Source organism: Salmo salar, chromosome 03, assembly GCF_965601325.2.
Source record: "Salmo salar chromosome 03, fSalSal1, whole genome shotgun sequence".
Taxonomy (NCBI): Eukaryota; Metazoa; Chordata; class Actinopteri; order Salmoniformes; family Salmonidae; genus Salmo; species Salmo salar.
In genome coordinates this window covers 91278372-91299855 of record NC_138293.1, presented here as the reverse complement: position 1 = coordinate 91299855, position 21484 = coordinate 91278372, and the positions used below count along the sequence as shown (strand labels likewise).

At 50.8% G+C, this 21484-nt stretch overlaps 2 protein-coding genes across 3 annotated transcripts in view; one reads left to right on the top strand and one right to left on the bottom strand.

Annotated features, from left to right (window-relative positions):
• The window catches only part of LOC106606387 (protein HID1), a 113030-nt gene extending 98023 nt beyond the window's left edge, over positions 1 to 15007 (bottom strand). Inside the window, exons 1-2 of the mRNA XM_045715702.2 lie at positions 14850 to 15007; positions 13615 to 13764 (exon numbers count right to left, since the gene is read on the bottom strand). Of these exons, the coding sequence (XP_045571658.1) occupies positions 13615 to 13764; positions 14850 to 14915 (216 nt within the window). The 5' untranslated portion in view covers positions 14916 to 15007. The remainder of the gene's footprint in view (positions 1 to 13614; positions 13765 to 14849) is intronic.
• A 390-nt stretch (positions 15008 to 15397) lies between these two features.
• LOC123741737 (protein VCF1) lies at positions 15398 to 19675 on the top strand. Of its 2 annotated transcripts, none has more exons than XM_082972871.1 (3): positions 15398 to 15700; positions 16353 to 16473; positions 16782 to 19675. In XM_082972871.1, coding segments are annotated over exons 1-3 (378 nt in total). In that variant the 5' UTR covers positions 15398 to 15698; the 3' UTR covers positions 17037 to 19675. The 2 variants fall into 2 exon arrangements, with proteins under 2 accessions (XP_082828997.1, XP_082828996.1); XM_082972870.1 differs by having other exon boundaries at positions 15398 to 16254.
• The last annotated feature ends 1809 nt before the right edge of the window (positions 19676 to 21484 follow it).

Sequence of the window (21484 nt, the reverse complement as noted above, 5' to 3'; positions counted from 1 at the left end):
GTTCTATTAGAGAGCCTCCCCAGCCCCAACAATCTCTCCTGTTCCATTAGAGAGCCCCCCAGCACCAACAGTCTGTCCTGTTCCATTAGAGAGCCCCCCAGCCCCAACAATCTGTCCTGTTCCATTAGAGAGCCCCCCAGTTCCAACATTCTGTCCTGTTCCATTAGAGAGCCCCCCAGCATCAACAGTCTGTCCTGTTCTATTAGAATCCCCCAGCATCAACAGTCTGTCCTTTCACATTAGAGAGACCCCAGCCCCAACAGTCTGTCCTGTTCCATTAGAGCCCCCCCAGCATCAACAGTCTGTCCTGTTCCTTTAGAGCCCCCCGCACTAACAGTCTGTCCTGTTCTATTAGAGCCCCCCCAGCATCAACAGTCTGTCCTGTTCTATTAGAGCCCCTCAGCACCAACAGTCTGTCCTGTTCCATTAGAGCCCCCCCCAGTTCCAACATTCTGTCCTGTTCCATTAGAGAGCCCCCCAGCACCAACAGTCTGTCCTGTTCTATTAGAGGCCCCCATCCCCTCAGCATCAACGGTCTGTCCTTTTCCATTAGAGCTCCCAGTCCCAACAGTCTGTCCTGTTCCATTAGAGCCCCCCCAGCACCAACAGTCTGTCCTGTTCCATTAGAGCCCCCCAGCATCAACAGTCTGTCCTGTTCCATTAGAGAGCCCCCCAGCACCAACAGTCTGTCCTGTTCTATTAGAGCCCCCCCAGTTCCAACATTCTGTCCTGTTCCATTAGAGAGCCCCCCAGCACCAACAGTCTGTCCTGTTCCATTAGAGAGCCCCCCAGCCCCAACAATCTGTCCTGTTCCATTAGATCCCCCCAGTTCCAACAGTCTGTCCTGTTCCATTAGAGAGCCCCCCAGCCTCAACGGTCTGTCCTATTCCATTAGAGAGCCCACCAGCACCACCAGTCTATCCTGTTCCATTAGAGAACCCCCCAGCACCAACAGTCTGTCCTGTTCCATTAGAGAGCCCACCAGCACCAACAGTCTGTACTGTTCCATTAGAGAACCCCCCCCCCCCCAGCCTCAACGGTCTGTCCTGTTCCATTAGAGAACTCCTCAGTCTCAACAGTCTGTCCTTTTCCATTAGAGCCCCCCCAGTCCCAGCAGTCTGTCCTGTTCAGTTAGAGCCCCTCCAGCCTCAACAGTCTGTCCTTTCACATTAGAGAGACCCCAGCCCCAACAGTCTGTCCTGTTCCTTTAGAGCCCCCCGCACTAACAGTCTGTCCTGTTCCATTAGAGCCCCCCCAGTCCCAACAGTCTGTCCTGTTCCATTAGAGCCCCCCAGCCCAACGGTCTGTCCTGTTCCATTAGAGGCCCCCCAGCCCCAACAGTCTGTCCTGTTCCATTAGAGCCCCCAGTCCCAACAGTCTGTCCTGTTCCATTAGAGCCCACAGTCCCAACAGTCCATCCTGTTCCATTAGATCCCACCACCACCAACAGTCTGTCCTGTTCCATTAGAGCCCCCAGTTCCAACAGTCAGTCCTGTTCCTTTAGAGCCCACCAGCACCAACAGTCTGTCCTGTTCCATTAGAGCCCCCCTCAGCACCAACAGTCTGTCCTGTTCTATTAGAGCCCCCCAGCACCAACAGTCTGTCCTGTTCCATTAGAGCCCCCCTAGCACCAACAGTCTGTCCTGTTCTATTAGAGCCCCCCAGCACCAACAGTCTGTCATGTTCATTTAGAGCCCCCCAGCACCAACAGTCTGTCCTGTTCCATTAGAGCCCCCCCCAGCACCAACAGTCTGTCCTGTTCCATTAGAGAGCCCCCCAGCTCCAACAGTCTGTCCTGTTCCATTAGAGCCCCCCCAGTTCCAACAGTCTGTCCTGTTCCATTAGAGCCCCCCCCCTCAGCATCAACGGTCTGTCCTTTTCCATTAGAGCCCCCAGTCCCAACAGTCTGTCCTGTTCCATTAGAGCCCACATTCCCAACAGTCTGTCCTGTTCCATTAGAGCCCCCCAGCCTCAACGGTCTGTCCTGTTCCATTAGAGAGACCCCCAGCCCCAACAGTCTGTCCTGTTCCATTAGAGCCCCCCCAGCATCAACAGTCTGTCCTGTTCCTTTAGAGCCCCCCGCACTAACAGTCTGTCCTGTTCCATTAGAGCCCCCCCCAGTCCCAACAGTCTGTCCTGTTCCATTAGAGCCCCCCAGCCTCAACGGTCTGTCCTGTTCCATTAGAGAGACCCCCAGCCCCAACAGTCTGTCCTTTTCCATTAGAGCCCCCAGTCCCAACAGTCTGTCCTGTTCCATTAGAGCCCACAGTCCCAACAGTCTGTCCTGTTCCATTAGAGCCCCAGCACCAACAATCTGTCCTGTTCCATTAGAGCCCCTCCAGCATCAACAGTCTGTCCTGTTCTATTAGAGCCCTCTAGCATCAACGGTCTGTCCTGTTCCATTAGAGAGCCCCCAGCCTCAACGGTCTGTCCTTTTCCATTAGAGAGCCCCCAGCACCAACAGTCTGTCCTGTTCTATTAGAGAGCCCCCCAGCACCAACAGTCTGTCCTGTTCCATTAGAGAGCCCCCCCAGCCCCAACAATCTGTCCTGTTCCATTAGAGCCCCCCAGTTCCAACATTCTGTCCTGTTCCATTAGAGAGCCCCCCAGCATCAACAGTCTGTCCTGTTCTATTAGAATCCCCCAGCATCAACAGTCTGTCCTTTCACATTAGAGAGACCCCAGCCCCAACAGTCTGTCCTGTTCCATTAGAGCCCCGCCAGCATCAACAGTCTGTCCTGTTCCTTAGAGCCCCCCAGAACCAACAGTCTGTCCTGTTCTATTAGAGCCCCCCAGCATCAACAGTCTGTCCTGTTCTATTAGAGCCCCTCAGCACCAACAATCTGTCCTGTTCCATTAGAGCCCCCCAGCACCAACAGTCTGTCATGTTCCATTAGAGCCCCCCAGCATCAACAGTCTGTCATGTTCCATTAGAGCCCCGAGTTCCAACAGTCCATTCTGTTCCATTAGATCCCACCACCACCAACAGTCTGTCCTGTTCCATTAGAGCCCCCAGTTCCAACAGTCAGTCCTGTTCCATTAGAGCCCACCAGCACCAACAGTCTGTCCTGTTCCATTAGAGCCCCCCTAGCACCAACAGTCTGTCCTGTTCTATTAGAGCCCCCCAGCACCAACAGTCTGTCCTGTTCCATTAGAGCCCCCCTAGCACCAACAGTCTGTCCTGTTCTATTAGAGCCCCCCAGCACCAACAGTCTGTCATGTTCATTTAGAGCCCCCCAGCACCAACAGTCTGTCCTGTTCCATTAGAGCCCCCCCCAGCATCCAACAGTCTGTCCTGTTCCATTAGAGAGCCCCCCAGCTCCAACAGTCTGTCCTGTTCCATTAGAGCCCCCCCAGTTCCAACAGTCTGTCCTGTTCCATTAGAGCCCCCCCCCCCCCTCAGCACCAACGGTCTGTCCTGTTCCATTAGAGCCCCCCCAGTCCTCAACAGTCTGTCCTGTTCCATTAGAGCCCCCAGCCCCAACAGTCTGTCCTGTTCCATTAGAGCCCCCCAGTTCCAACATTCTGTCCTGTTCCATTAGAGCAACGGTCTGTCCTGTTCCATTAGAGAGACCCCCAGCCCCAACAGTCTGTCCTGTTCCATTAGAGCCCCCCCAGCATCAACAGTCTGTCCTGTTCCTTTAGAGCCCCCCGCACTAACAGTCTGTCCTGTTCCATTAGAGCCCCCCCCAGTCCCAACAGTCTGTCCTGTTCCATTAGAGCCCCCCAGCCTCAACGGTCTGTCCTGTTCCATTAGAGAGACCCCCAGCCCCAACAGTCTGTCCTGTTCCATTAGAGCCCCCCCAGCATCAACAGTATGTCCTGTTCCTTTAGAGTCCCCCGCACTAACAGTCTGTCCTGTTCTATTAGAGCCCCCAGCCCCAACAGTCTGTCCTGTTCCATTAGAGCCCCCAGTCCCAACAGTCTGTCCTGTTCCATTAGAGCCCCCAGTCCCAACAGTCTGTCCTGTTCCATTAGAGCCCACAGTCCCAACAGTCTGTCCTGTTCCATTAGAGCCCCCCCCAGTCCCAACAGTCTGTCCTGTTCCATTAGAGCCCCCCGCACTAACAGTCTGTCCTGTTCTATTAGAGCCCCCCAGTCCCAACAGTCTGTCCTGTTTCATTAGAGCCCCACAGCACCAACAGTCTATCCTGTTCCATTAGAGCCCCCCAGCACCAACAATCTGTCCTGTTCCATTAGAGCCCCTCCAGCATCAACAGTCTGTCCTGTTCCATTAGAGCCCCCCAGCATCAACGGTCTGTCCTGTTCCATTAGAGAGCCCCCAGCCTCCAACGGTCTGTCCTGTTCCATTAGAGCTCCCCCAGCACCAACAGTCTGTCCTGTTCTATTAGAGCCCCCCAGCACCAACAGTCTGTCCTGTTCATTAGAGCCCCCCAGCACCAACAGTCTGTCCTGTTCCATTAGAGCCCCCCCAGCACCAACAGTCTGTCCTGTTCCATTAGAGAGCCCCCCAGCACCAACAGTCTGTCCTGTTCTATTAGAGGCCCCCATCCCCTCAGCATCAACGGTCTGTCCTTTTCCATTAGAGCCCCCAGTCCCAACAGTCTGTCCTGTTCCATTAGAGCCCACAGTCCCAACAGTCTGTCCTGTTCCATTAGAGCCCCCCAGCCTCAACGGTCTGTCCTGTTCCATTAGAGAGACCCCCAGCCCCAACAGTCTGTCCTGTTCCATTAGAGCCCCCCCAGCATCAACAGTCTGTCCTGTTCCTTTAGAGCCCCCCGCACTAACAGTCTGTCCTGTTCCATTAGAGCCCCCCCCAGTCCCAACAGTCTGTCCTGTTCCATTAGAGCCCCCCAGCCTCAACGGTCTGTCCTGTTCCATTAGAGAGCCCCCCAGCCCCAACAGTCTGTCCTTTTCCATTAGAGCCCCCCAGTCCCAACAGTCTGTCCTGTTCCATTAGAGCCCCCCAGTCCCAACAGTCTGTCCTGTTCCATTAGAGCCCCCCCCAGTCCCAACAGTCTGTCCTGTTCCATTAGAGCTCCCCAGCCTCAAAGGTCTGTCCTGTTCCATTAGAGAGACCCCCAGCCCCAACAGTCTGTCCTGTTCCATTAGAGCCCCCCCAGCATCAACAGTCTGTCCTGTTCCATTAGAGCCCCCCAGCACCAACAGTCTGTCCTGTTCTATTAGAGCCCCCCAGTCCCAACAGTCTGTCCTGTTCCATTAGAGCCCCACTGCACCAACAGTCTATCCTGTTCTATTAGAGAGCCCCCCAGCCCCAACAGTCTGTCCTGTTCCATTAGAGAGCCCCCCCAGCCCCAACAATCTGTCCTGTTCCATTAGATCCCCCCAGTTCCAACATTCTGTCCTGTTCCATTAGAGAGCCCCCCAGCCCCAACAATCTGTCCTGTTCCATTAGATCCCCCCAGTTCCAACAGTCTGTCCTGTTCCATTAGAGAGCCCCCCAGCCTCAACGGTCTGTCCTATTCCATTAGAGAGCCCACCAGCACCACCAGTCTATCCTGTTCCATTAGAGAACCCCCCAGCACCAACAGTCTGTCCTGTTCCATTAGAGAGCCCACCAGCACCAACAGTCTGTACTGTTCCATTAGAGAACCCCCCCCCCCCTCCAGCCTCAACGGTCTGTCCTGTTCCATTAGAGAACTCCTCAGTCTCAACAGTCTGTCCTTTTCCATTAGAGCCCCCCCAGTCCCAGCAGTCTGTCCTGTTCAGTTAGAGCCCCGAGTTCCAACAGTCCATTCTGTTCCATTAGATCCCACCACCACCAACAGTCTGTCCTGTTCCATTAGAGCCCCCAGTTCCAACAGTCAGTCCTGTTCCATTAGAGCCCCCCCAGCACCAACAGTCTGTCCTGTTCCATTAGAGCCCCCCTAGCACCAACAGTCTGTCCTGTTCTATTAGAGCCCCCCAGCACCAACAGTCTGTCCTGTTCCATTAGAGCCCCCCTAGCACCAACAGTCTGTCCTGTTCTATTAGAGCCCCCCAGCACCAACAGTCTGTCATGTTCATTTAGAGCCCCCCAGCACCAACAGTCTGTCCTGTTCCATTAGAGCCCCCCTAGCACCAACAGTCTGTCCTGTTCCATTAGAGCCCCCCCAGCACCAACAGTCTGTCCTGTTCCATTAGAGAGCCCCCCAGCTCCAACAGTCTGTCCTGTTCCATTAGAGCCCCCCCAGTTCCAACAGTCTGTCCTGTTCCATTAGAGCCTCCCCAGCACCAACAGTCTGTCCTGTTCCATTAGAGCCCCCCCAGCATCAACAGTCTGTCCTGTTCTATTAGAGCCCCCAGCCCCAACAGTCTGTCCTGTTCCATTAGAGCCCCCAGTCCCAACAGTCTGTCCTGTTCCATTAGAGCCCCCCCCCCCCTCAGCATCAACGGTCTGTCCTTTTCCATTAGAGCCCCTAGTCCCAACAGTCTGTCCTGTTCCATTAGAGCCCACAGTCCCAACAGTCTGTCCTGTTCCATTAGAGCCCCCCCAGTCCCAACAGTCTGTCCTGTTCCATTAGAGCCCCCCAGCCTCAACGGTCTGTCCTGTTCCATTAGAGAGACCCCCAGCCCCAACAGTCTGTCCTGTTCCATTAGAGCCCCCCCAGCATCAACAGTCTGTCCTGTTCCTTTAGAGTCCCCCGCACTAACAGTCTGTCCTGTTCTATTAGAGCCCCCAGCCCCAACAGTCTGTCCTGTTCCATTAGAGCCCCCAGTCCAAACAGTCTGTCCTTTTCCATTAGAGCCCCCAGTCCCAACAGTCTGTCCTGTTCCATTAGAGCCCACAGTCCCAACAGTCTGTCCTGTTCCATTAGAGCCCCCCCCAGTCCCAACAGTCTGTCCTGTTCCATTAGAGCTCCCCAGCCTCAACGGTCTGTCCTGTTCCATTAGAAAGACCCCCAGCCCCAACAGTCTGTCCTGTTCCATTAGAGCCCCCCCAGCATCAACAGTCTGTCCTGTTCCTTTAGAGCCCCCCGCACTAACAGTCTGTCCTGTTCTATTAGAGCCCCCCAGTCCCAACAGTCTGTCCTGTTTCATTAGAGCCCCACAGCACCAACAGTCTATCCTTTTCCATTAGAGCCCCCCAGCACCAACAATCTGTCCTGTTCCATTAGAGCCCCTCCAGCATCAACAGTCTGTCCTGTTCTATTAGAGCCCTCCAGCATCAACGGTCTGTCCTGTTCCATTAGAGAGCCCCCAGCCTCAACGGTCTGTCATGTTCCATTAGAGCTCCCCCAGCACCAACAGTCTGTCCTGTTCTATTAGAGCCTCCCAGCACCAACAGTCTGTCATGTTCATTTAGAGCCCCCCAGCACCAACAGTCTGTCCTGTTCCATTAGAGCCCCCCCCAGCACCAACAGTCTGTCCTGTTCCATTAGAGAGCCCCCCAGCTCCAACAGTCTGTCCTGTTCCATTAGAGCCCCCCCAGTTCCAACAGTCTGTCCTGTTCCATTAGAGCCCCCCCCCCCTCAGCATCAACGGTCTGTCCTTTTCCATTAGAGCCCCCAGTCCCAACAGTCTGTCCTGTTCCATTAGAGCCCACAGTCCCAACAGTCTGTCCTGTTCCATTAGAGCCCCCCAGCCTCAACGGTCTGTCCTGTTCCATTAGAGAGACCCCCAGCCCCAACAGTCTGTCCTGTTCCATTAGAGCCCCCCCAGCATCAACAGTCTGTCCTGTTCCTTTAGAGCCCCCCGCACTAACAGTCTGTCCTGTTCCATTAGAGCCCCCCCCAGTCCCAACAGTCTGTCCTGTTCCATTAGAGCCCCCCAGCCTCAACGGTCTGTCCTGTTCCATTAGAGAGACCCCCAGCCCCAACAGTCTGTCCTTTTCCATTAGAGCCCCCAGTCCCAACAGTCTGTCCTGTTCCATTAGAGCCCACAGTCCCAACAGTCTGTCCTGTTCCATTAGAGCCCCCCCCAGTCCCAACAGTCTGTCCTGTTCCATTAGAGCTCCCCAGCCTCAAAGGTCTGTCCTGTTCCATTAGAGAGACCCCCAGCCCCAACAGTCTGTCCTGTTCCATTAGAGCCCCCCCAGCATCAACAGTCTGTCCTGTTCCTTTAGAGCCCCCCGCACTAACAGTCTGTCCTGTTCTATTAGAGCCCCCCAGTCCCAACAGTCTGTCCTGTTTCATTAGAGCCCCACTGCACCAACAGTCTATCCTGTTCTATTAGAGAGCCTCCCCAGCCCCAACAATCTGTCCTGTTCCATTAGAGAGCCCCCCAGCACCAACAGTCTGTCCTGTTCCATTAGAGAGCCCCCCAGCCCCAACAATCTGTCCTGTTCCATTAGAGAGCCCCCCAGTTCCAACATTCTGTCCTGTTCCATTAGAGAGCCCCCCAGCATCAACAGTCTGTCCTGTTCTATTAGAATCCCCCAGCATCAACAGTCTGTCCTTTCACATTAGAGAGACCCCAGCCCCAACAGTCTGTCCTGTTCCATTAGAGCCCCGCCAGCATCAACAGTCTGTCCTGTTCCTCTAGAGCCCCCCAGAACCAACAGTCTGTCCTGTTCTATTAGAGCCCCCCCAGCATCAACAGTCTGTCCTGTTCTATTAGAGCCCCTCAGCACCAACAGTCTGTCCTGTTCCATCAGAGCCCCCCAGCCTCAACGGTCTGTCCTGTTCCATTAGAGAGACCCCCAGCCCCAACAGTCTGTCCTGTTCCATTAGAACCCCCCCAGCATCAACAGTCTGTCCTGTTCCTTTAGAGCCCCCCGCACTAACAGTCTGTCCTGTTCCATTAGAGCCCCCCCCAGTCCCAACAGTCTGTCCTGTTCCATTAGAGCTCCCCAGCCTCAACGGTCTGTCCTGTTCCTTTAGAGCCCCCCGCACTAACAGTCTGTCCTGTTCCATTAGAGCCCCCCCCAGTTCCAACATTCTGTCCTGTTCCATTAGAGAGCCCCCCAGCACCAACAGTCTGTCCTGTTCTATTAGAGGCCCCCATCCCCTCAGCATCAACGGTCTGTCCTTTTCCATTAGAGCTCCCAGTCCCAACAGTCTGTCCTGTTCCATTAGAGCCCCCCAGCACCAACAGTCTGTCCTGTTCCATTAGAGCCCCCCAGCATCAACAGTCTGTCCTGTTCCATTAGAGAGCCCCCCAGCACCAACAGTCTGTCCTGTTCTATTAGAGCCCCCCAGTCCTAACAGTCTGTCCTGTTCCATTAGAGAGCCCCCCAGCACCAACAGTCTGTCCTGTTCTATTAGAGAGCCCCCCCAGCCCCAACAATCTGTCCTGTTCCATTAGATCCCCCCAGTTCCAACATTCTGTCCTGTTCCATTAGAGAGCCCCCCAGCCCCAACAATCTGTCCTGTTCCATTAGATCCCCCCAGTTCCAACAGTCTGTCCTGTTCCATTAGAGAGCCCCCCAGCCTCAACGGTCTGTCCTATTCCATTAGAGAGCCCACCAGCACCACCAGTCTATCCTGTTCCATTAGAGAACCCCCCAGCACCAACAGTCTGTCCTGTTCCATTAGAGAGCCCACCAGCACCAACAGTCTGTACTGTTCCATTAGAGAACCCCCCCCCCCCCCCCAGCCTCAACGGTCTGTCCTGTTCCATTAGAGAACTCCTCAGTCTCAACAGTCTGTCCTTTTCCATTAGAGCCCCCCCAGTCCCAGCAGTCTGTCCTGTTCAGTTAGAGCCCCTCCAGCCTCAACAGTCTGTCCTTTCACATTAGAGAGACCCCAGCCCCAACAGTCTGTCCTGTTCCATTAGAGCCCCCCAGAACCAACAGTCTGTCCTGTTCTATTAGAGCCCCCCAGCATCAACAGTCTGTCCTGTTCTATTAGAGCCCCTCAGCACCAACAATCTGTCCTGTTCCATTAGAGCCCCCCAGCACCAACAGTCTGTCATGTTCCATTAGAGCTCCCCCAGCATCAACAGTCTGTCATGTTCCATTAGAGCCCCGAGTTCCAACAGTCCATTCTGTTCCATTAGATCCCACCACCACCAACAGTCTGTCCTGTTCCATTAGAGCCCCCAGTTCCAACAGTCAGTCCTGTTCCATTAGAGCCCCCCTAGCACCAACAGTCTGTCCTGTTCTATTAGAGCCCCCCAGCACCAACAGTCTGTCCTGTTCCATTAGAGCCCCCCTAGCACCAACAGTCTGTCCTGTTCTATTAGAGCCCCCCAGCACCAACAGTCTGTCCTGTTCCATTAGAGCCCCCCTAGCACCAACAGTCTGTCCTGTTCTATTAGAGCCCCCCAGCACCAACAGTCTGTCATGTTCATTTAGAGCCCCCCAGCACCAACAGTCTGTCCTGTTCCATTAGAGCCCCCCTAGCACCAACAGTCTGTCCTGTTCCATTAGAGCCCCCCCAGCACCAACAGTCTGTCCTGTTCCATTAGAGAGCCCCCCAGCTCCAACAGTCTGTCCTGTTCCATTAGAGCCCCCCCAGTTCCAACAGTCTGTCCTGTTCCATTAGAGCCTCCCCAGCACCAACAGTCTGTCCTGTTCCATTAGAGCCCCCCCAGCATCAACAGTCTGTCCTGTTCTATTAGAGCCCCCAGCCCCAACAGTCTGTCCTGTTCCATTAGAGCCCCCAGTCCCAACAGTCTGTCCTGTTCCATTAGAGCCCCCCCCCCCCCCCTCAGCATCAACGGTCTGTCCTTTTCCATTAGAGCCCCTAGTCCCAACAGTCTGTCCTGTTCCATTAGAGCCCACAGTCCCAACAGTCTGTCCTGTTCCATTAGAGCCCCCCCAGTCCCAACAGTCTGTCCTGTTCCATTAGAGCCCCCCAGCCTCAACGGTCTGTCCTGTTCCATTAGAGAGACCCCCAGCCCCAACAGTCTGTCCTGTTCCATTAGAGCCCCCCCAGCATCAACAGTCTGTCCTGTTCCTTTAGAGCCCCCCGCACTAACAGTCTGTCCTGTTCCATTAGAGCCCCCCCCCAGTCCCAACAGTCTGTCCTGTTCCATTAGAGCCCCCCAGCCTCAACGGTCTGTCCTGTTCCATTAGAGAGACCCCCAGCCCCAACAGTCTGTCCTGTTCCATTAGAGCCCCCCCAGCATCAACAGTCTGTCCTGTTCCTTTAGAGTCCCCCGCACTAACAGTCTGTCCTGTTCTATTAGAGCCCCCAGCCCCAACAGTCTGTCCTGTTCCATTAGAGCCCCCAGTCCAAACAGTCTGTCCTTTTCCATTAGAGCCCCCAGTCCCAACAGTCTGTCCTGTTCCATTAGAGCCCACAGTCCCAACAGTCTGTCCTGTTCCATTAGAGCCCCCCCCAGTCCCAACAGTCTGTCCTGTTCCATTAGAGCTCCCCAGCCTCAACGGTCTGTCCTGTTCCATTAGAAAGACCCCCAGCCCCAACAGTCTGTCCTGTTCCATTAGAGCCCCCCCAGCATCAACAGTCTGTCCTGTTCCTTTAGAGCCCCCCGCACTAACAGTCTGTCCTGTTCTATTAGAGCCCCCCAGTCCCAACAGTCTGTCCTGTTTCATTAGAGCCCCACAGCACCAACAGTCTATCCTTTTCCATTAGAGCCCCCCAGCACCAACAATCTGTCCTGTTCCATTAGAGCCCCTCCAGCATCAACAGTCTGTCCTGTTCTATTAGAATCCCCCAGCATCAACAGTCTGTCCTTTCACATTAGAGAGACACCAGCCCCAACAGTCTGTCCTGTTCCATTAGAGCCCCGCCAGCATCAACAGTCTGTCCTGTTCCTCTAGAGCCCCCCAGAACCAACAGTCTGTCCTGTTCTATTAGAGCCCCCCCAGCATCAACAGTCTGTCCTGTTCTATTAGAGCCCCTCAGCACCAACAGTCTGTCCTGTTCCATTAGAGCCCCCCAGCACCAACAGTCTGTCATGTTCCATTAGAGCCCCCCCATCATCAACAGTCTGTCATGTTCCATTAGAGCCCCGAATTTCAACAGTCTATCCTGTTCCATTAGAGCCCACCACCACCAACAGTCTGTCCTGTTCCATTAGAGCCCCCAGTTCCAACAGTCAGTCCTGTTCCATTAGAGCCCACCAGCACCAACAGTCTGTCCTGTTCCATTAGAGCCCCCCCAGCATCAACAGTCTGTCCTGTTCTATTAGAGGCCCCCAGCACCAACAGTCTGTCCTGTTCCATTAGAGCCCCCCTAGCACCAACAGTCTGTCCTGTTCTATTAGAGCCCCCCAGCACCAACAGTCTGTCATGTTCATTTAGAGCCCCCCAGCACCAACAGTCTGTCATGTTCCATTAGAGCCCCCCCAGCATCAACAGTCTGTCCTGTTCCATTAGAGCCCCCCCAGCTCCAACAGTCTGTCCTGTTCCATTAGAGCCCCCCCAGTTCCAACAGTCTGTCCTGTTCCATTAGAGCCTCCCCAGCACCAACAGTCTGTCCTGTTCCATTAGAGCCCCCCCAGCATCAACAGTCTGTCCTGTTCTATTAGAGCCCCCAGTCCCAACAATCTGTCCTGTTCCATTAGATCCCCCCAGTTCCAACATTCTGTCCTGTTCCATTAGAGAGCCCCCCAGCACCAACAGTCTGTCCTGTTCTATTAGAGCCCCCCACCCTCAGCATCAACGGTCTGTCCTTTTCCATTAGAGCCCCCAGTCCCAACAGTCTGTCCTGTTCCATTAGAGCCCACAGTCCCAACAGTCTGTCCTGTTCCATTAGAGCCCCCCCCTCAGCATCAACGGTCTGTCCTTTTCCATTAGAGCCCCCAGTCCCAACAGTCTGTCCTGTTCCATTAGAGCCCCCAGCCCCAACAGTCTGTCCTGTTCTATTAGAGCCCCCAGTCCCAACAGTCTGTCCTGTTCCATTAGAGCCCCCCAGCACCAACAGTCTGTCCTGTTCCATTAGAGCCCCTCCAGCACCAACAGTCTGTCCTGTTCCATTAGAGCCCCTCCAGCATCAACAGTCTGTCCTGTTCCATTAGACAGCCCCCCAGCACCAACAGTCTGTCCTGATCTATTAGAGCCCCCCAGTCCTAACAGTCTGTCCTGTTCCGTTAGAGAGCCCCCCAGCACCAACAGTCTGTCCTGTTCTATTAGAGAGCCCCCCCAGCCCCAACAATCTGTCCTGTTCCATTAGATCCCCCCAGTTCCAACATTCTGTCCTGTTCCATTAGAGAGCCCCCCAGCACCAACAGTCTGTCCTGTTCTATTAGAGAGCCCCCCCCCCAGCCCCAACAATCTGTCCTGTTCCATTAGATCCCCCCAGTTCCAACATTCTGTCCTGTTCTATTAGAGAGCCCCCATTCCCAACAGTAGGTCTGTTTTGTTTCTGATAGGTGGTTTATAAAGGAAGCAGCGAGTCGGAGACGGGAAGGGAGGACTCCTTGCTTCTTTCCTGCATCCAAGAGCAGCGGGACTGACTCACTGACAGACGCCTCTGCCAGTCAGCCAGCTACTCAATAAAAGCTGAAAAGCATCATAACAATATCTCTGTGGAATGCACTTGATGTTAGTACAGCTTGCATCCAGTTCCTAAAATAAATGTGTTTAGTCTTAGAGTGCGTATCTGAACAGTTTTTCTAGGTTTCCCAGACAGATTAAGCCTAGTCCAGTACTAAAAAACATTCTCAGTGGAGAACCTCTATTGAAAGAGCTTTTTAGTCCATGAGTATAGGCTTAATCTGTGTCTGAGAAACCTTTCTGGTTCATCTGCTGCAGCCCAGTGCTGTTCCACTTCCATAAAATCCTCATCATCGTCATCCTTCTACCTTATAGCAGAGGGTTGCCAGATTGGAGGGGGACTCCTCCCGAACAGCTCGGATCTCCGCAGCTGGCACCAGGGCAAAAACATCCTGCACAGTGGTGGCAGTGTCAGCCCAGAACTGGTCCCAGAAGGCATCGTCTGTGGCCTCCACTGGCTGTGGAAAATGCATGTATCTGCTTTTAGACTACATTTTCCACCACCCATTGGGCTCGTCTAGGCTTGCTCCAATCTGACTAATGATAACCTATTACATTGGGTGTAAAAACAGCATGTATAATATTGTCATAGAAAGCAATAGGGTAATGTAATGTAATAAATATCAAATCACACAACAAATGCATTCAGTATCACCACATATATCAATAAGGATACTATGACATAAAGAGGGCTAGAATAATAGAAATAAACATATCATGAGAATAATGTCACCTCATTCTAATTACTAGGTTTCATGTCAACACAAGTTAGCAGATGGGGCAACATAAAAGCCTATCTCTTCCTATTTGCTGTTAGTCTATACAACATCAGGAAATATGAGCTGCTCTAATCTCTAATCACATAACAGTACACCTGCCACATCTGTGGTCGGTGGGAGAAAGGACGCCTACGTCATTTGACAATCGAATAAGATATGTGTTTTCGGTGATCTATAAGAATCCAAATAAAAAAATTAACATCTTAAACAACAAGTACTCTACTTGGCTGAAAACTGTGCTGCCTGTTTCTCATGTCACCGATGATAAGGCCTGCAGAAGGGAGTTATGATCATGCAGACAGTGAATAGACAGTCTATTTAACAGCGAAAAGGGGGTGTTTGGATATGCTATAGGTTTATGAGCCCACTTTTCATTTAATGCAGAAACATAATGCAAAATAGAAACACCCCAGAATAACAATAGGACAGAATAAGGCATATGAGAGATTTAAAACAGTAGCGTGTCACAGCTATCATTGCGGGGGATTTGATTATAACCTAACAAAACGCATGATCAAATACGCCAAGCATTTCATGACGTGCGGGAGAATTTTTTTTTTTTAAACAAATATCTCAATATAGACCAATGCATTGAAAATCGACGGTCTATATGCAGCCCCTATCTTTTGTTTTCTAATAGAGCCCTTATCCTTCCTAGTGATATACAACCAGCTATTGCGCTCTTTCTGTGATCGCTATTTATACTCAAATATTTTCCTATTTTTCAGCGTTGGCCTATAATAAATATTTCAATGGTACCCAACCTGTGTTTTGGTTGTCAGCTGTATCACTGCTTTCCTGAAGTTCAGTTTAGAATCGGTGTTACCCATTTTGATATTCCTTTATATACTACAGCGTTGTTGATGCCGTGAATCCCTACTAATCTTGTTCACCTCTTTCCTTCGCTTGAGTCACTCGCGGAGGCGTTTTTACGTCACTGGTTGGCTAGCCTTTTACACTGGGCTCGAAACTTCCGGGTTTTTCAAGAGTACAATAATCACTATGCCTATCATAAGGTAAAATGTAATACATATTATACAGGGAACCCTTGCACCTGGTATAATATCATAATATTGTAGGGTTATCTCTTTAAAAATATATTAATGGAATGCAATTTATAATACAATCTCTTTGATTGAAATCATTGTTACAATATTGATATAATTGGTTACAATATACATGATTGTAACAATAAGATATTGTAACATTGTATCAACCATTGTATCAGTGTCTGTACTGGTTGTGGACCGAACCGGACCGATAACAGCGACACCATGTGGTAGCTCTAGCCAACGTTCTGTCTTTACTGCGCAGACGCGGTGTCACGTAAACAGCAGAGGCTAGTGAGGTAGCTAGCTAGCTACATAGATGTTGGAGCGTGGATACCGGCGATATTGTTGAAATGTAGCTTTCAATCAATGTATTTGTCTTTCTTTACCACAAATCGCATTGTCTAGCAGGAGAATCTGACCTGTGAGACACTTTTCTACACCGAGGATACATCCTTTTGTTGTTTTGATCAGTGATTCGAGAAGGCTAACGTTACTGTAGCTAGCAAGTTAACATTAGACAGCATAGTTTGGGTCCTTGCAACGTTGAGCTTCAAAGCTCGAATGTAAGGGCGGGTTTCTTTCTCTCACATTATTTACATGTTAGCTAACTTTAGATAGCTATCAACCTAACGTGACCGTCTTGCTAGCTTAGTTAGTCTGTCAACTGTCGTTTTGCTAGCCATGATTTGACTTCGAAAACAGCAGGTATACCATTATGATATTGATTTGGTGCTTTGACTGTGCTAGTTTCTAGCTAAACAGCTTAGCTGGTAATAAAGTAGTTCAAATGTCATGTTTGGGTGAGGTCGCCAAGCGTCTGTCTGTCCCTTTATGTTAGTTAGAGATATCTTCGACACGCTGGTTTCATGGCACTTAAAATAGCAACATAATGTATTTTAGCTGGCTTGTAACAACTGCGTGGGACACTCGCTAGATCGCTAATGAATTAGCTTGCTGAGCCGTAAACGTAATCAAACTGTGAGTAGCCTAGGCCGGAAACAGTGACGGTGAAAAACAACTCGTCACAGCAGCCTAAAGTTATATTGACCACGACACGTAACCAGCTGCAAGGCCTGTCATTAGGACAATACAATCAATACATGTTAACTGAAAACAGGTGAGTTCGTTGCATTGTTTATCTGCATGCTACTTGCACTGTCTGGCATGTATTGTATCTTAGACTCTAATGTGTTTGTCTTTCAACCCCTTTATAAGGAAACGCCAGCGGAGTGGTGGGGAAGAGGAGAATGGCCAGCTGGTGCCTAAGGCCAAAAGGTTGAGCAGAGGAGCTAACCCCCTCTCTCCTGAGCTGGGCCGGGACGCCTGGGACTCGGAGGTACGTACGAGCACCAATGACAAGAAACATTACATTTTCAATATCGTGTGAATCCCCCAAACAGTCTATTGTCAGCTAGGGGTAACGGCATCCTAGTGTCAGCCTACTCTTAGGCATAAGTTCCCTTCCTGTACTTTCACTAACAGTGCCATTGGGCCTACCGCTGTTACACTTGAGACGTGTTGCTAAAATGGTTAACCTACTGTGTGTGTCGTTGTCAACAGGTCGACAGACACTGAATGAGGAAACCATAGTCAGTCAGTAGTGTTTTTGCTAATGCTTTTGAATGCCACTATCTCCTCATCCAGTTGTCCAACAGTCAGAGCAGAGGGATCAGCAGTCCGGACCATGCGGTGGGGAGCAGCAGCAGTAGCCAGTGTGCTGTGGACAGCCTCAGTGGGGCCCAACAAAACGCCCCTGGCCCATGTAGTCCCCTCAGCTCGGCTCTCTCCTCAGAGCTAGCTGACCCCACTAACCTGGTCTCATACCACCAAATCAACCGCATCCTACGAGAGGCCCACTTTGAGAGTCTGCAGTGCCGAGGCCACCCCAGAGATGCATGATGATTCCCACCATTCCAGCCATGCCGCTGGGGCAGGAGAGGACCGACCACAACCTGGGCATGTCCGGAGCATTACATGGTGGATCAGTCACTCAGCTCTACTACCCCTCTACATCTCCAGTTTCCATAACATCACAGCAGCTCTATGCTGTCTGCGTATCGTTGGATGGAGACTAGCTTGTCCAGGCCTGCTGTATTATTGAAACTTGGCAATCCATTTAGAATGTAAAAAGAAACCTGTTCATATTGTTGCCAATAATAACTGTTTGATCCAATTGGGAATATCCTGACCTATGACTCTTTTTGTTGTTCCGGACCAGTCTGGGTTACATGCTGCATAGGACCAGTCTGGGTTACATGCTGCATAGGACCAGTCTGGGTTACATGCTGCATAGGACCAGTCTGGGTTACATGCTGCATAGGACCAGTCTGGGTTACATGCAGCATAGTGAGTGATTTTTGACCATATATCCATCTTTTTAGTTGTCCGCCGTGGTTTTATGGATGTTTGAGAGTGAAATTGGAGGGGCTGCAGGAACTTCGTGTCTGTTCAGGGTTACTGGGGTTTAGGGTCTGTGTAGGGTTTACTGGGGTTTAGGGTCTGTGTAGGGTTTACTGGGGTTTAGGGTTACTGGGGTTTAGGGTCTGTGTAGGGTTTACTAGGGTTTAGGGTTTACTGGGGTTTAGGGTCTGTGTAGGGTTTACTGGGGTTTAGGGTTACTGGGGTTTAGGGTCTGTGTAGGGTTTACTAGGGTTTAGGGTTTACTGGGGTTTAGGGTCTGTGTAGGGTTTACTAGGGTTTAGGGTTTACTGGGGTTTAGGATATGTGTAGGGTTTACTAGGGTTTAGGGTCTGTGTAGGGTTTACTGGGGTTTAGGATCTGTGTAGGGTTTACTAGGGTTTAGGGTCTGTGTAGGGTTTACTGGGGTTTAGGGTCTGTGTAGGGTTTACTGGGGTTTAGGGTCTGTGTAGGGTTTACTGGGGTTTAGGGTCTGTGTAGGGTTTAGGATCTGTGTAGGGTTTACTGGGGTTTAGGGTCTGTGTAGGGTTTACTAGGGTTTAGGGTCTGTAGGGTTTACTAGGGTTTAGGGTCTGTGTAGGGTTTACTAGGGTTTAGGGTTTACTGGGGTTTAGGGTCTGTGTAGGGTTTACTGGGGTTTAGGGTCTGTGTAGGGTTTACTGGGGTTTAGGGTCTGTGTAGGGTTTACTGGGGTTTAGGGTCTGTGTAGGGTTTACTGGGGTTTAGGCTCTGTGTAGGGTTTAGGGTCTGGGTAGGGTTTACTAGGGTTTAGGGTCTGTGTAGGGTTTACTGGGGTTTAGGGTCTGTGTAGGGTTTACTGGGGTTTGGGTAGTCATATACTGAATGAAATCTGCACTATGTAGGCTACGGTATGCAGGTGTACTGTACGTGAATCAATAACAGTGAGGATTTGTTTGCTTCCACACTGTACAGGGGGCTAACAATCACATACTGTAACTATCCAGGGTTTTATTTATTAGGTACCAAATGGAAGAAAATCGACTGAAAAAGGGGACTGCCTGGACTTGTCCATAAAAATCACTAGTTTAAATTTGATTTCACAATGTTTTACTACAGTGTGCCCTACTGAACAGGACCAAGGGTCATAGTGCAACTTAATCAGGAAAATGTTCACCTACCCCAGTAACGAAAAAGTGACCTTGGATCTGACTGAGCATGTATAAAAATGCACTGTAACCTCTGTTTTGTGACCTGTTTTTGGAGGAGCTTTGCACACAGCTTTACTACCCAAACACCTCTTATCAAGAAGACCTTCCCTCAGTCCAGACTTGTTAGCGGTGTGGTTGAAGCCACTGAAACTGGCCTAGCTGCAAAACAAACCCACTTGAATCCAGCTGGATGGTTGCTGTATGATCCAGTATGAATCCAGCTGGATGGTTGCTGTATGACCCAGTCTGAATCCAGCTGGATGGTTGCTGTATGACCCAGTCTGAATCCAGCTGCATGGTTGCGGTATGACCCAGTCTGAATCCAGCTGGATGGTTGCGGTAGGATCCAGTCTGAATGCAGCTGGATGGTTGCGGTAGGATCCGGTCTGAATGCAGCTGGATGGTTGCGGTAGGATCCGGTCTGAATGCAGCTGGATGGTTGCGGTAGGATCCAGTCTGAATGCAGCTGGATGGTTGCGGTAGGATCCAGTCTGAATGCAGCTGGATGGTTGCGGTAGGATCCAGTCTGAATCCAGCTGGATGGTTGCGGTAGGATCCAGTCTGAATGCAGCTGGATGGTTGCGGTAGGATCCAGTCTGAATGCAGCTGGATGGTTGCGGTAGGATCCAGTCTGAATCCAGCTGGAAGGTTGCGGTAGGATCCAGTCTCTGTGAACATCCAGGTATTTAAAGCAACGACCATAAGGCTGTGTGTTTTCACAGGTCCCTTTCCCCCAAAGTTGGATTCGCTGTCCTCTTCGTGGGGGAGGAGCACCACTGTCCCTCTTTCAGTCAAGACTGGGTTTAGTGTTCTATCAGAAAATATGGTTTATTTTTATTATTTTTTGTATTAAGAATTTGTACATGACATCTTACCTGCCATTGAAGTTTTGGATTTGATTTAGTTTTTTAAATTCACCTACATTTGAAAATAAAGATGATTTGAAACAGGTTTGTGTTGTATCTTTGTACCTTAGCCTGAATTTTGAATAGAGACGTGTCCCCTTGACATTTCAATTTTATTATTTAACCTTTATTAAACTATTGTATAAAACAATGAGATATGACCTGTATTAAACACTGCAGCCCAGCGTTAATGAGATATGACCTGTGTTAACCACTGCAGCCCAGCGTTAATGAGATATGACCTGTGTTAAGCTCTGCAGCCCAGCGTTAATGAGATATGACCTGTGTTAGGCACTGCAGCCCAGCGTTAATGAGATATGACCTGTGTTAGGCACTGCAGCCCAGCGTTAATGAGATATGACCTGTGTTAGGCACTGCAGCCCAGCGTTAATGAGATATGACCTGTGTTAGGCTCTGCAGCCCAGCGTTAATGAGATATGACCTGTGTTAGACTGCAGCCCAGCGTTAATGAGATATGACCTGTGTTAGACTGCTGCCCAGCGTTAATGAGATATGACCTGTGTTAGACTGCAGCCCAGCGTTAATGAGATATGACCTGTGTTAGGCACTGCAGCCCAGCGTTAATGAGATATGACCTGTGTTAGACTGCAGCCCAGCGTTAATGAGATATGACCTGTGTTAGGCACTGCAGCCCAGCGTTAATGAGATATGACCTGTGTTAGACTGCAGCCCAGCGTTAATGAGATATCACCTGTGTTAGGCACTGCAGCCCAGCGTTAATGAGATATGACCTGTGTTAGGCACTGCAGCCCAGCGTTAATGAGATATGACCTGTGTTAAACACTGCAGCCCAGCGTTATTGAGATATGACCTATGTTAGGCTCTGCAGCCCAGCGTTAATGAGATATGACCTGTGTTAGGCACTGCAGCCCAGCGTTAATGAGATATGACCTGTGTTAGACTGCAGCCCAGCGTTAATGAGATATTACCTGTGTTAAGCTCTGCAGCCCAGCGTTAATGAGATATGACCTGTGTTAGGCACTGCAGCCCAGCGTTAATGAGATATGACCTGTGTTAGACTGCTGCCCAGCGTTAATGAGATATTACCTGTGTTAAGCTCTGCAGCCCAGCGTTAATGAGATATGACCTGTGTTAGGCACTGCAGCCCAGCGTTAATGAGATATGACCTGTGTTAGGCACTGCAGCCCAGCGTTAATGACATATGACCTGTGTTAGGCACTGCAGCGCAGCGTTAATGAGATATGACCTGTGTTAGGCACTGCAGCCCAGCGTTAATGAGATATGATCTGTGTTAGGCACTGCAGCCCAGCGTTAATGAGATAGGACCTGTGTTAGGCACTGCAGCCCAGCGTTAATGAGATATGACCTGTGTTAGGCTCTGCAGCCCAGCGTTAATGAGATATGACCTGTGTTAGACTGCAGCCCAGCGTTAATGAGATATGACCTGTGTTAGACTGCACCCCAGCGTTAATGAGATATGACCTGTGTTAGGCACTGCAGCCCAGCGTTAATGAGATATGACCTGTGTTAGGCACTGCAGCCCAGCGTTAATGAGATATGACCTGTTTTAGGCACTGCAGCCCAGCGTTAATGAGATATGACCTGTGTTAAACACTGCAGCCCAGCGTTAATGAGATATGACCTGTGTTAGACTGCAGCCCAGCATTAATGAGATATGACCGGTGTTAGGCACTGCAGCCCAGCGTTAATGAGATATGACATGTGTTAGGCACTGCAGCCCAGTGTTAATGAGATATGACCTGTGTTAGACTGCAGCCCAGCGTTAATTAGATCTGACCTGTGTTAGACTGCAGCCCAGCGTTAATGAGATATGACCTGTGTTAGGCACTGCAGCCCAGCGTTAATGAGATAT